Consider the following 15505-nt stretch of genomic DNA (forward strand, 5'->3'; position numbering starts at 1 on the left):
CTGTGGTCTTGTTATATTACAACAGGGATCGGCAACCTTTGGTGCTGTCTGCTGCTTCCCACAGCCCCCATTGGCCTGGAGCGGCAAACCGCAGCCAGTGGGAGCCATGATTGGCTGAACCTGCGGACGCAGCAGGTAAACAAACCGTCCCGGCCCGCCAGGGGGCTTACCCTGGCGAGCTGCATGCCAAAGGTTGCCGATCCCTGTATTAGAAGTAATGTGCGCTTTTGAGGAGTGCTAGGTATTCTGCACTATATGTTATCAAGCAATAACGATGAATTTATTTCCAAACAACTACAACAACTTATTGCATACCAAAAACAGTGCAAAATAATTATATGCAATTAAAAACAAACAATACAGTGCAAACTTAAAAAGCTACAGGACAGAACCTTAAAAATAGAATGGAGAATTGTGCCATTTCAGTCCCTTTCTGCCAAACATACAGCAACCATGGCTCTCACAGGTCAGTGTATGTGAAGCTGAGGTTTTCTTTGCTATCCCCCAGGGTGGTCTGGGTGGGATGTGGCTTATGATGCCATGTGTGTGTGTGTGTGTGTGTGTGTGTGTGTGTGTGTGTGTGTGTGTGTGTGTGTGTGTGTGTGTGTGTGTGTGTGTGTGTGTGTGAGAGAGAGAGAGAAATGGAGTTCTCCACTGATTGTAAAGGGAGGCAAGCACATGGCTGTTGGACCTGTAAGTCAACAAGAGCCTGCAGCATTTGTGTTTGCTGCCTGAGAAACCCCATCATGTCCTGGTGCATCTTCCTCTGCTTTTTCCACTGGGACTCTTGGGCCTTTCTCCTATCCGTGCTTTCCTTCTCCAGGCTGTCTGCTATATTCACTCTCCAGGCCCTCTGTTCACAATCGGATGCAGCACTGGCTTGCAGGATCTTGGTGAACACATCTTCCCTAGCCTGCTTTTCTCCTTCTCCTCCTCCTCAGGGTCAGGGTGTGGAGGGGGCACCCCTCAAAGCTGCAATGGCAACAGCTACAGATAAAACAGACAGATGTATCATCGTATTTACAGTCACAACGAAGAGCATTTAAATGACAGGCTCTGCACAGCACTGCTTTCCAGCCACAGGCACAGTGAATATGTGCCGCCACAGGTGAGGGCTGGGGAAATGAGGAGGAAATTGTTTGATTAAAACAAAATTTAGGCCTCTAGTTTCCATGGGCATGAATATAGGCAACAGCACTGAGCAGTGGCACTATTTTCCACAGGCATTGGTGATTTTAGTTGATATCTCACTTCTGAGGGTCACAAAGGCACAGAGCACACAGGTACCCAGTCTGTATGCCACTGACCTGTTTACTGCAATGGTTCCGGCTGCAGTCATTGCAGAGTGGCATCAGAAAGCGTTCCACCAGAGGAAGAAATAAGGCAGTCATCCCTAGAAACCTTTAGGAGAGCACTGCAGGGTATCTCCATGAAAGTTTTATCAAACTCACTCAGGAGGATACAAGGGACATCCCTACATGCATAAAGAAACTGCTCCACATGGTCCCACCACCTAATCCCACAGGGGAATGAAAAACAGATGGGATAGAGTGGTTTGTATGAGTAAAGCGATGAAAAGTAGACACTGGTGTCCCTGCTAACTTGGGGTTGGGCCAGGAACCATTTCTACATTTAAACATTGTAAGGGAGACGTCATGCACATGCTTACCCAAGGTTTGCTCCTCTGGATTGAGCTTATCCATGCTTGGCTGGACTGACTAGACTCTGGTGGAAGCTCAAAAAATCCTGGCTCAAAGAATTAGCTGGACTGCCTCCCTCCTCATGTCCCTCCTCCTTGCTGTTCAGAGCAGAAGTCTGTGTCTTGAGTTCCTCGAAGGTATGCATAGTGGTCTGCAGGATGCTGGTAGGATCATGACCACAAACGGCTTGCAGCTCATTGTATAAGCCGATCTGCGGCTTGGCACCAGACTGACTGTTGGCCCCTCTGGCCATGTGTTATGCCACGGCTCCTTCGCTCTCAAGCAGCACTGGTACTGATCCCTGTTGTACCCCTTTGCCTGCCTCTCCCCTGCAATCTCTTCATAGATGTCCACATTTCTATGACTGGACTGTAGCTGTGCCTGCACGGCCTCTTCTCCTCATAGGCCCAGGAGACCCAATACCTCCTGGCTACTCCAGGCAGGAGCATGTCTAGAGCAGTTGAAGAGTTGCACACAACAAGGGAGAGCAGATAGGCGTGCTCACCAAACTGGGCACTCAGGAAAAGGGGTGGCTTCCAGTCTCCGTGACCCCGGGGCAGTGTAGTTCACCCTTGTGACCAAACCGGTCACTGTCAGGCATTGTGGGACTGCTACTTGAGGACCCTTAGGGTTGCCATAGGTTACAGAGTGTCTACACTCACCCAGTGTCTACCACAGTATGTCAACTATAGCTCAACATGTTTGAGGAGGTGGTGTTACTGTGTTGCCATAATGGGATACTTAGATTGCCAGGAGACAAATTTCAGTGTAGACACGCACACAAATAGGTAGATGCAAGGTGACTTTCATTGACTTACTTCTGTAGCCTAGACTAGATCTGCCAAAGCCTTTAATCCTAAATCTGCAAGTTTTGTACAATTATAAGCTAAATCACATATGTTGCATTCTTTGTTTTACTAGGTATTTTGTGAAAATAGATTTAAATGATAACTTTTTTGGTTTTGGATAGTCAATTTAAACTATTAGCTCCATGCTCACTCTTCTACTGAAGATTTAGATGCCATAACCATGAAGTGATAAACATTTCCTACAGGATGCTTTGAAGGAGAGCACATCACACAACCCACTTGGCTTTCACTCTAACTTTGAGTAAAACTGTAAATCATCTGAGGTATGATTATGCAGCATTGGCCACGTATCCATATAAGCATACATCTTTTTGTATGGACACATAAGCATACACCTTTCTGCTGCAAAAACAAATGAACAAGCATTGATGCTCAAGTCAAATTTAGAATTTGATTAAGTTTCTGGTCAAATGGTGTGCTTCATCTCTGGATAATCCTTATCTGGCAAAAATATGAAGTCTGACCACTAGGGCATCCAAGGTAGCTTTGGGCAACAGTTTTTTTCCTCTAAGCCAGTCCTTGTTTAAGGTGAAACGTGACTCAGATTTGTGTTTCTCTGGTATGTTTAAAGTTTACTAGCAGTGGGAACAAGTTTAAGCTCTGCAGCTGGTGGTCTACCCCTTCACATTTACAGAAGAGGCTTTTAGTTTCATAACTAGAAGGCCATTGCAAAATACTGAGGACAGACCATCCTTCCTTCCTAAGTTTTAAATACATAGTTTCTTAATTATCTAAACTTTGATATGTCTACACTGCACACTCTTTGGCACCCCAGAGCCAGCACAGGTATAAACAGCTGTGTACATGATGAGGCACAGCTTAGGCAAGTAAAGACAATCTTGAACTCTGGGTATGTACCCTGCAGGGCTTTCCACTCCCCTAAGGAGAACCTTCCCATCTACACTGCTATTTTTAGCAGTGTAGTGTCCTGCTGTTGGAGTCTTTCCCCATCATGGGAGGAGTCTTTCCCCACCACAGGGAAAGGCTCAAGCAGCTGAAAGGTAACAAAGAAATATAGTGCCCCCACTACCACCCCCAGCAGAGCCTTTCACTGATACATGTAGCTACATACCAGTGTGGACGCAGCCTGTTTTTCATCATTGCATGTAGCTACACTTACCTTACAAGGTGTCGCAAGAGGTGTACAGCAGTGTTGCCTCTATTTTTTTACATCCATGTGTGGAATGAGTTTTATTATGTGCACTAATATGGAGGTGATGTGGGGTTGCGTTGAGGGGTTTGGAGTGTGGGAGGAGACTCAGAGCTGGGGCAGACGGTTGGGATGCGGGGAGGGGGGGTGGTGAGGGCTCTGGCTGGGGATGATGCAGGCTATGGGGTGGGGCCAGGATGAGGGATTCAGGGTGCGGGAGGGCGCTCAGGGCTGGGGCAGAGAGTTGGGGTGCGGGGGGTGTGAGGGCTCTGGCTGGGGATGATGCAGGCCATGGGGTGAGGCCAGGGATGAGGGGTTTGTGGTGTAGGCTGCCCCAGGGTTGTGGTGGGGAGAGAGCACACCCCCCAGCCCTCTCTCACCACAGCAGTCTGGGGTTAGGGGAGAGGTTTCTCTCCCCAGTTGCAGCAGCTCTGGCAGGACTGGGCCGGAGGAGGGGAGAGGCGTCTCTCCATGCCTGCGGCCCTTGATGCCTTGCTGCGCAGCCTAGGGGAAACTTAGGTGTGCAGCATAGACGTAGTATAAGAGAGAAATGAGGAGTGGCAGAGCTACTATAATGAACGGGATTAATATAAATGATGCAAAGTCGATTCAGAGGAGCAAATAATAAGTTATTTAAACTTTTAAATTATTGCATGGTTGATGGTTTGTCCTTGTTGATTTTTACAGGTGAGGAATGATTCCATCCAATTTAACTTCCTCCACCACCATGCTCCGCAAAAATTTCTAACAGAGAAACTCATGTTAAGCGATTTATTGCCAGTGGTTTGCTTTTAGTTGACAGTCATCTCACCTGAAAGGATTTCTGAAGCCTCTTTCACTGCGACTCTTATTCAGTGCATCTCTTTTTTCAAGACAGCGTTAAGAGTTACAATATTTTAGACATAACTTTATATTTTCACTTTTTTATATTTGATAAATGACTTAGTCCTACTAAAAATATGGTCATTTATTTAAAAGTTAACATTTGTAAACAGACAAGCATGTACAATTGTTATCAGCCCATCTCTGGAAGGGATACATCTATAATCATTGGAATCTTTTTCACAGACATTAAGAGTAAATTAATTATTAACCTTCTGATGTATTTGATTAGTGAATCAACATCACAGGTATGGAAAATATTTTCAGTGTCTACAACTGCCATTTTACTTAATTTTATGAATGTGAATTTTAGTGCTCATAAAAGATGCCAAACAGCTCAGGAAATTGAAAGTTAAATACTTCCAATCATCAACTGAATAGTAAAGGCAATGACAAAGATAAGCTTTCTCAGACAGCCCTAACAGCAATGTTGTTCTGGAGGGGACTATCTTGAAGGCATGCAAAGCCAATTTAGCTTCCCAACCCATTACACCCTGTTTCTTAACTGAGAATACCCATATGGGTGCCAATTGTGATTAGTTTGTGAAATAGATACCCATACAAATTCACTAAGGATAAGAGACTATGACAGGCATCACATTGAGGATAGCTATTCAGGGAATGAAGGAGACAGAGCTCATGTTGGAAACTGTTGATTAAAACAGTTAATTAACAAAAGTATGAGGCACAGTTATACCGAAGGCAAGTTCTGTGCAGCTGAAACAGCAGGTCATTTTTTAAACTCTAAACTGGTCCATTAATTTGATTAGTGAATCAACATCACAGGTATGGAAAATATTTACTTAATTTTATGAATGTGAATTTTCTGCTAGTATTGGATATTTTCATTCTTTATTTTCAGTCCTTCTTCACTCGACCTCTGAAGTGGTCCATCAATTGGAAGGCCCCAATGTAGTCTCCAAAGAGAATTCCCATTTTCACAGGCAAAATACTGAAGGAAAAAACACACCAGAGTATTTACATAGTCTTATAAATCACAGAAGTGATCCATGAGGCTAAGTCCAAGAATACAAAGCGTTTCAGATTCTAAAATGAAGTACTAACAGTCTTCAGAATGTATTTATGGGGTAGCAAGTACTCCCAGTGTACAGAGAGAAACTGAGGCAGCGATTCCCCAATATCAGAGCCAGGATTAGAACTCAGGAACCCAGTCACTAAATGGACACATTCCTTTAGAACATACTGCCTCACTGTCCACATGATAATGTACATAAAGAAATTGAAATGAAAGACATTCCTCAATCTAAGTGGGCCCAATTTCTCAATTTATTTTGGAAACTGTCAGTCCTAGGAATAATTATTTTTGTACTCAAGACCTCAGAAGCCAAACTTCTCCATATTAGCATAACCCATCTATACAACAGGATTTGCAGTTTTGTAGAGATACTTAACTCACTCAAGTGGTGGCGGAAGCTATAAAAATTATATATTGTAATTGAAGTACAGGATTTTTGTTGAAACAGTTTTTTCACTCCTCCCTAAAAGTGTCTCATGCATGCTCACCTAGATGCCCAGTGTCTCTCCAGTTTTTAGGATGCGACTATGAACAGATGTCTAGTAGAAAGACAAGGGCAAATGAAGAGGGATATTTGGGGAGGAGGATGGAGAAGAGAAGTTAGGAGGGAAAAAATTTTAAGCTGCCCTTCTCCCACCTCTGAAGCTATCTTTTCAGTAGCTGTTTATGCACTTCCTGCTACTTACAGAATCACTTTCTACTGTCAGAACAAAACTGCAAACGGTTACATTTAAAAAAAAATAGAAACATTGATTTTAAAATAGGCGTTGGACCACTAACTGCTGTTGGGAGCGGGACCAGCCTTCAAATAGTCCAGGAACTTAAAAAAAATGCCTAAATAACAAATATATTTTGAAAGCACTAAAGAAAAAGGTCTTCATAGTCTTCTCTAGTGTTTTATCCTAGTTTTTTTTAAAGTAGTGGGATAATATTGCATCAAGCCTCCAATAAAGTTAATAAACTCCAATAGAAATAAGCCACAATAGAGAATGCATTTAATAGGCTATTGGTATGCTCAGCATTCGAAGCAGCACACACTACCTTTGGCCTTCAACATACCTAGGGTGTGTAAGCATGTCAGGGCAGAAGCAGCATTTCTGTGCGTTTATGCAATGCAGCACTGATCCTCACAGTGGCTTCTAGATGCTAGTATGATAGCTCTATTAATATACAGCAATATACATGCCTATTAAATTGCAGCAAATTATGTTATCTGAAGCAAGGAAGATGATAATATTTCCAGAACCAGTTTGTTTCCGGTACAGTAGCCCCTTTCTTTTCAAAGTCCTTCACAAATCCTTCTGAGATTCAGATGGCTCCTCCTCACCCACCTGCTATCCCTAATATTAGAAGTTATGTGCTACAGCCCATCTTTGTTGACTGATTCTATTCTCTGCGCTGTTACAAGGGTTATTCTGTGTTCCCATTTGTGCTTGCACTGCTTTAACACATCCACTGTAGCACTACTCTTGGCTCCCTTTGGCTTAATTAGAGAGATTTAGAATCAAACTATGGGCCAAGATTAAAATAAATAAATAAATAAAGGAGCCTAAAGATAGGCTCCTAAATCCATATTTGGCCACCTAACTCAGTGGCCAGATCTTCAAGAATGTTGAGCATCCAGTAACTCCTACTGACCTGCATAAGTGCTCAACACTATTACAGGGGCAGCCCCTCTCCATAGCCAAGAAGAAAACTCTCTTGTAGTTTTGCTCAGTCAACACTAATAACAGTTTCCCTTTAGAGATTATTTAAATATGTATAGCAATGGGAAAGTATTCCTTACTGGGACTCTTCAGAGTCTGGTATAAGATATGTAGACATGCAAGTTATCCAAGACCACCACCTGAGGAAGCCTTCCTGTAGCAACAACTTATCTAAAACTTAAAAGCAACTTGAAACCCACAAAGGTAAATATCTAAGTAGGCTTAGACTCAACAGCCCAAGTAATCATTTGATATAGTAGCATGTAGAGTCCATAATCATGCAACTAAACAAAATGCATTTGAAAGCAGAAAGACACAAGCATGACAAGGAGAATCTCATCCTTACTTTTTCATAACCCATAAAACGTATATGCTTCGTGGCATCAGCAGAAGCACTTGCTCTCGTTGAATAGCACTCACAATCTTCTCAGCTACATAGTCCAAATCTAGAATAGGAAGTAGACGTGGCCACCTGGAAAAAGACAACATATGGCTACTAATATGACATTGTCAAAACTTTCCCCTATATGTTTCATCTGGATAACTTCAAATTTAGAACAAGACAGCTTCAAATTTAAAGTTTGCTCCTTACAAAAGAAGGATACCACATTTTACAAAGATTTTGCCTCTAACTTAGAAGCAAACATTACAAAAATGAAGTTCTGTTCATGGAATTATATAACACCTGACAAATCAGTTTGAAAGTGGTGAACAACTGCTGTCTTGTTTTCACTTGGGATTGGCGCCTGTGAGCTCAATTCTTGCTATCTTCAAATCAAGCAAAAATTTTATTTAGATAAGCTTATTCTGCTTCTACATTTTCTGTGTTTAACATGCCATGAAAGATTGTACTGACGACTAGGTACACTACTGAAGTTGTCATGAGGAAGGTGGAGATTTGGCAGCCAAATAGGAGACAGTTGAGGCTTTTGGCATCTAGGTAGAAGACATGAGATTGTGCGAAAAGAAACACTGAGGGCACGGCTACACTTGCACATGCAGAGTGCTGTGAGTTAAACCCGCCTTCATAGAGCACAGTAGGGAAAGCGCTGCAGTCTGTCCACACTGACAGCTTCAAGCGCACTGGCGTGGCCACATTTGCGGCACTTGCAGTGGCATTGGGAGTGGTGCATTATGGGCAGCTATCCCAGCATGCAAGTGACTGCAACGTGCTTTTCAAATGGGGGTGAAGTGGGGTGGGGTGGGGTGGAGTGTGACAGGGAGTGTGTTGTGTGTATGTGTGGAGAGAGAGAGGGGATTTTTGGGTGCTGAGAGTGTGTCAGCAGGCTGTCTTGTAAGTTCAGACCCCCATCTCCTCCCGCCTCTCTCTCTCTCACTCACTCAAACAGTAAATGTTTGCTTTTTCTTGGTGCTGATAAGCAGCCAGCTTCTCTGGAACGGAGCTCTGAAAAGGCATTTCCGCACTCCTGCAGCTGATTTCACAACAATGACATGAGTGGCCAATTGACTTAAGGGGATTATGGGATGTTTCCAGAGGCTGATCACAGCACAGTAACGCAACACCTCGTTCATACTGGCGCTGCGGCACTCCAGCGGGGCACAGCAAACGTTATTCCACTCGCCAAGGTGGAGTACCAGCAGCACTGTAGCTGTGGAGTCAGAGCGCTCTATGTGCCTTGCCAGTGTGGACAGGGAGTGAGCTAGGGCGCCCGGGGCTGCTTTACTGCGCTGTAACTCACAAGTGTAGCCAAGACCACAGTCTGTGTCCTCTAAAATGAGCAGCGAAGTAGTTAAATGTGTTGACAATAAAAGTAACATCGTCACTAGGTTGTAGAGTCAATAATCTGAGTGGCAGTTTACATTTTTTCCAGAGTTACTGTTTCAGGCTATTTGCAGAAACAGGAAGAGAACTCTTCATTGGATTACACTAGCTTGATATTTGGAAGATTCATATTCATACCATAGGGGCTAGAAATGTAATTAAAAAGTCTTAGATTCTGCAGTCTGGCAATCATTGGGCTTTGTCTATGCGCCCTAAAAATGGCACAATGAAGAAAAACCTACCTTATAATAGTTTCAGATTATGTCCTTTCTACCGATTACTAATTCCCTTTCATAAATCATATATTTAATCAAACACTTTTGACGTGCCATATACTAATTACACACAAAACCCCAAAATTCACTCACTTGGTTTTACAACCATCAAACATTCCTGTGTTGATGAAGTAAGGACACACAATAGTGGTTTTAATGCCTGTCTTCCTTAGAGCCAGCATTTCTAAAGCAACTGTTTCTGCAAAGCCCACGGCTGCAAATTTACTTGCACAATAATCTGTAGAGTGAAGAGATGAAGAGTTATTTATTGCAGCTAATTTTTTCATTAAGAGAAAAATCTCTCAACTCTCATAAAAAACATAACTACATGGTTTTCGTCCAGTGTCTCGTGCTGAGCAAACCAAGCACCTCTTGTGTGAGAAGAAAGTCTGGCAAAATTATGTTCTAACAAGAGTAGTCTGGGTACTGTTAAAATAACTGTGCTTACACATTTATCTTAATTGTGAGCTGAACTGCAAAAAGTGAGTGTAATTTTATGAATTGTCACAATAACCTATAACAAATGCTGATGTGAACAGGTATGAAAGGGAGACAGAAAGACTAAGTTCGTTCGTACAAAAAGGCTGAATGATATAATTCAAGGGCAATGTTAAGATTACGCTTGGTCAATAAAAAAAAGTCTGGGACCAGAAATTAATGAACCCAAATTGGTGTGCCAAAAATTAGGCCTACTTGGTGAACAAAATAATGAAGGGGATGGGCTGCTCTGCCATTGCTCCCTTTTGAGGTCCTTAAAAGAAAAGACTCCCCACCACCAATCAAAAGCTGTCTGAGAGAGGGATAAACTTTACCATCATAGCTGCCACCTCGGCTGTCTCCTAGGACAAAGAATCCCCCGTGACGCCACTGGGCCTCTGTCGTTCTAATCCTGAGACATGTGCTGACTAGACTGGGCCAGAGAGAGAGATTCACCTCCACTGGCTCTGGGTAAACCCCAACCATCAACTGGCACGTGAGACTCCTCCCGCTCCCATCATGTGTCTTTTCCCTTCCTCACAATATTTCTTTTCTTTCACCTTCTGTGGCTAAGAGTGGCTAAATCAGCCATGCCTACATGTTTTGCAACACTGCTGTAAGCCTGTTATCAGAAAGGCAGCTAAAACCAAATGTCCTAAATGGCCAGATACAAGTTTGCCAGGTCTCAGGGTAGCCATGCCTGTGTTTTTCCAGCAGTAATAATGCAAGTAAGAGTCAACATCAAAGACATAGAAGCTGCATTTTCTATCTTTGCTGTTCTTTTCTCTCCTATTGTGCGTCCTGCTTCATCTTCCAAACAAGAGGACCAGACTTAGTAACAGCAGCAGCTCCAAACCTAGTCCATTTCAATTACTGTCTCCTTCCCCCTAGAAGGGTAGTTATTATCATCTTTAATACCATCTAAAATCTCAAATGAGGGGAGAGGAGGAAGGGGTGGATATTCCTTCTACAAACTCCCCAGCAAAAGGGAAAAAGCCACAGGATGTTATAATAAAATCCTTACTTAACACTTTACATTTCAAATGCTTTAACTGTTTTCTTCTTCCCCTCCCCACCCCCAGCCCGGTCCTTTAATAAAAGATGAAAAGAATTTTTAATGGTGTTGAGAACCTAGGTCCCATTGAGGTAAGTAAGAGCCATTAAGTGTACAAGTGTCAGACGGCTTGGCCCAAGAGCTGTAGTTGAAGAGCATAACCAAGAATATACCTTTAGATTCCATTTAGAATGATCTCGCTACACTAACCTGCTAGCCCATTGACTCCAAACAGTCCTGCTGTGCTTGCAATACTAACCAAGTGTCCATGGTTAGAGGCCATCATGGCTGGAAGGAAGGCTTTATAAGTCTATGAAACACATTGAAATCCACACTTATAGTTAAACATTACTGAAAAGTGATTTAACTGTGCAATTAGAGCATTACTATTGAAAAAGTGCCACCTATTAAGGAGACCTATTAAGTCTTAATGCTTCTCCCTCATTCTACTGAGGCTAATAAGATACATATTAGTTAGGACAGGAAGTATTTCCACTTTGTCTACTAACTGAATCCACCAAGGTGGATCTCTAAGGACTCTCCAATATGTGTCTATAGTTTTCTTGATGTTGTAGTCATCCACTAGGGGGAGTCCGAAACTAGATTGCTGTCAGCGAGATTGCAATCACTGAAGTCCTGGAGAGCTGTAGATTCCCTACGCTTAAGAGCTCAGTACTACAACATTTTCCAAATAGGCTTCCATCTTAAAAATAGCAGCTGAGAAGGGAAAAGTGAACTACTAATCTTTCTGCCATCACTTGCTGATTTCAGCTAACCATAATGAGTCATTTCCACGTTTTCCAGCAAACAGAAACAGAGCAGCATATTCTAATTCACCACTCTTTCTTTATTGGATTATAATTTACCTTCAGTTCTTTATTACAATATCAGTTCATCTCCTTCACAGCGAAATGCAAACCAAATGACTAATTTAAGATAAAAGTCTTCAAATCAATCATGCTGGCATATGTCAGTCGGACATTTAAGACACCAAGTAAGAGTGCTTTAGAGGAGACACTCTAAGGCTACGTCTTCACTACCCGCCGTATCGGCGGGCAGCAATCGATTGCTCTGGGATTGATATATCGCGTCTCATCTAGACGCGATATATCGATCCCCGAACGCTCTTATATCGATTCCGGAACTCCACCAACCCCAACGGAGTTGGGAAGTTGACATGGGGAGCCGCGGACATTGATTCCGCGCTGTGAGGACAGTGAGTAATTCGATCTTAGATACTTCAACTTCAGCTACACGTTATTCAAATAGCTGAAGTTGCGTATCTGAGATTGATTTTCCCCCGTAGTGTAGACCAGCCCTAATAGTGCAAGTTCCCAGTGGCAAACAGGTGATAGGATGCAATCAGAGTAAGTTCTGACCCAACCCATGACAGCACCTGAACCAGGCTCTTTTCTGCTAATGGTTGATGAAGTAGCCAGTTTATGGCAGCTTTGGCAACCCTGCTCTGAGTCAGTTCATATCAAGGGCGATAGCACCAGACTGTCCACAATAACAGTACTTTTCAGCTTTACATTTCTTAGAAGTATCTCTTAATATCAGGCAATACTGGTGTGTGTGTGTGTGTGTGTGTCACATTTTATTGCTTCTTTAGGCAGAAGTGACTGCCCACACAAGGGGCTAAACACATCCCTTAACTCTCTCCCACAAGCTTTCTGTGGGCCACCTCTCCATCCCCTCTATTTCTGGAACTCACAAACAAATGTCATCGAGTTGCATGTAGAGCCTTACAAGAATAACCAGTTAAACAGAAATTATATAAGAGATTTCCCCCCTCATTTCCAAAACAGACTTAAGTGCCAATATTCTTTCACAGTTCCCTATAAAAAAAGAATATCTGTATATTACCCAGAAGTGTGCCATGGTGTTCACCTCCATGGTTTTCTCTACAAGTGAATCTGGGGAATCAATGAACTTCTTTCCAGTTACAATACCAGCATTGTTGATTAGGATACTAACATCACCAACTTCTTTTTTAACCTAAAGGAAGGCAACCAAATCAAGGTGTTATTCCATAGCCAAAACAAAGAAAGTATGTTTTGTTATACGTTTATATTACAGGAAGTTGCAACATTGCTAATTTTACAAGGCTTGATGGTAAGAAAGCAGTTCATAAGACTGAAGTCTTTTCACTCTGCAACTTTTTCCTTTAGTCAAGTGTTAGAACTCTGCAGACAACAACTTTACAGGTCTGTAATTTAAATGTAACCTGCTAAGGGGAAATATTGGGCTTTATTTAATAAAAAGCCACCCATACTTTGTATACCATAAAGATGGCAGGAAAAACATGATGCCATGAGTGCTAGTGTGAATGGTCATCATAAAAAGCCAATGAGTTTGGAAGAGGGGAAGCTTTTAATCAGACTTGACAGAAGCTAAACAAAATTCGAATATTTTAAATAAAGGAAACCTTTGTCATATTTCTAATATCTTCAATGAAGGTGTTATGAGCTCATAAACAGATATATTCAACCTCCCCAGAGACAGTGAGGCCCTGATAAGCCTCTTAGGGTATTTCTACACAACGAAGAAAAACCTGTAGCTGACCCGAGACAACAGATTTGGGCTGCCCATGTCCGGAACTTCTGAAAGTCTATACAGCAATGAAACAGCCCTGAAGCCCAAGCCTAAGGCCTTGGTTACACTTGAGAGTTACAGCACTGGTGGCGGCTTTATAGCACTGTAACTCACTCCCGGTCCACACTGGCAAGGCACATACAGCGCTGTATCTCCGCGGTTACAGCGCTGCTTGTACTCCACCTCCACAAGAGGAATAAAAAGAGTATAACGCTGCTCCTGCAGCGCCGCGCCGCCAGTGTGGCCAACCAAAGCGCTCTGGTTGGCCTCCAGAAGTATTCGGCAGTATCCCAGAATGCCTGTTCTAGCCACTCTGCTCATCAGTTCGAACTCTACTGCCCTGGCCTCAGGTGACCAACCATCAGACCCGCCTTTTAAATTCCTCGGGAATTTTAAAAATCCCCTTCCTGTTTGCTCAGCCAGGTGTGGAGTGCAATCAGTGAATCTTTCCAGGTGACTATGCCTCCACACGCCAAACGAGCCTCAGCATGGAGCAATGGCGAGTTGCTGGACCTCATCAGTGTTTGGGGGGACGAAGCTGTCCAGTCACAGCTGCGCTCCAGCCATAGAAATTACGATACCTTTGGGCAGATATCAAGGGCCATGATGGAAAGGGGCCATGACCGGGACGCACTGCAGTGCAGACAGGACCGGCACTAGGGGTTTGAGAGCCCTAGGCGGACGGCAATTTTGCCGCCCCGCGCGCTGGTCCCGCGGCTCCAGTGGAGCTGCCGCAGTGGTGCCTGCGGGCGGTCCACCGGAGCTGCGCGAGCAGGCGACCGTCCGCAGGCATGACTGCGGCAGCTCCACCGGAGCCACGGAGCACCGGACCCTCCGCAGGCACCACTGCGGCAGCTCCACCAGAGCCGCCAGCCGCCTCCTCTGGCAAAACGGCGCCCACCATTTATTCTGGCGCCCTAGGTGATCGCCTAGGCTGCCTAAATGGTAGCGCCGGCCCTGAGTGCAGGGTTAAAGTGAAGGAGCTGTGGAGTGCCTACTGCAAAGCCTGTGAGGGAAACTGCCGCTCTGGTGCTGCCCCCACGACCTGCCGTTTCTACAAAGAGCTGGATGCGATACTTGGGGGTGACCCCACCTCCACTCTGAGCACCACTGTGGACACTTCAGAATGGGAGGAGGAGGAGGAGGAGGAGGAGGAGGAAAGTGAGAGTGAGGGTACTGGGGTGGGGGGAAGACACCCTGGAGTCCCTGGAGGGATGCAGCCAGGAGCTCTTCTCAAGCCAGGAGGAAGGTAGCCAGTCGCAGCAGCCGGTACTTGGTGGAGGACAAACAGAGGAGCAGGTTCCCAGTAAGTGGCTTTTATTTTCAGGAAGGAAATTTTTCGGGAGAGGAGGGTCAGGGCTGCATGCATGCATGCCTAGATGCGGAATAGCGCATTGATGTGCTCTATCACGTTGCAGTAATTGGCCTCGGTAATCTCTTCGAAAGTCTCATCCAGAACGTGGGCAATGTGCTTGTGCAGGTTTATTAGGAGAGCTGCTGTGATCCTTGTGCCAGTCAGGCTAATGTGTCCGCACCACTGTGCCGCAAGGGGTAGGGGGACCATTGCTGCACACAGGCAAGCTGCATAGGGGCCAGGGCGGAAGCCGCATTGCAGTAGAAGACCCTCCCTTGCTTCCCAGGTCACCCTCAGCAGCGAGATATCTTACAGGATAAACTCCTGTGGAAAATGTTGGGACAGTGTTCAGTGTAGGTGCCCCCTGCAGCTGTTGGCTCTCCCCAAGGCACAGAAACCCAGAGGACAGTACAGCCCTGAAACAATCAGTCCCCCTTACTCACCATTTTGGGGCTCCCGTGGGTTATGTCCGCTCTCTTTGGGATGGGAAAATAATGCTATTGTGTAGACTGTGTGTGCCCTCCTTAAGTGTGGGGGAATCATTACTCTGTCTGGTATAAACAATGCTGCCTCTGTTAAGTGTTGCATTTTGCCTTTACAGATGCAACCTTGAGATCTCAGCTG

At 44.3% G+C, this 15505-nt stretch overlaps 1 protein-coding gene across 2 annotated transcripts in view; it reads right to left on the reverse strand.

Moving 5' to 3' along the window:
• Window positions 1–4671: 4671 nt before the first annotated feature.
• Window positions 4672–15505, reverse strand: part of LOC127044291 (epidermal retinol dehydrogenase 2-like) — a 31984-nt gene continuing 21150 nt past the window's right edge. For both annotated transcript variants that reach the window (XM_050938927.1, XM_050938928.1), the window contains exons 3-7: window positions 12799–12930; window positions 11143–11242; window positions 9495–9639; window positions 7690–7815; window positions 4672–5553 (exon numbers count right to left, since the gene is read on the reverse strand). In XM_050938927.1, the coding sequence (XP_050794884.1) occupies window positions 5460–5553; window positions 7690–7815; window positions 9495–9639; window positions 11143–11242; window positions 12799–12930 (597 nt within the window). In that variant the 3' untranslated portion in view covers window positions 4672–5459. The remainder of the gene's footprint in view (window positions 5554–7689; window positions 7816–9494; window positions 9640–11142; window positions 11243–12798; window positions 12931–15505) is intronic.

This window comes from Gopherus flavomarginatus, chromosome 2 (assembly GCF_025201925.1).
Source record: "Gopherus flavomarginatus isolate rGopFla2 chromosome 2, rGopFla2.mat.asm, whole genome shotgun sequence".
NCBI lineage: Eukaryota > Metazoa > Chordata > Testudines > Testudinidae > Gopherus > Gopherus flavomarginatus.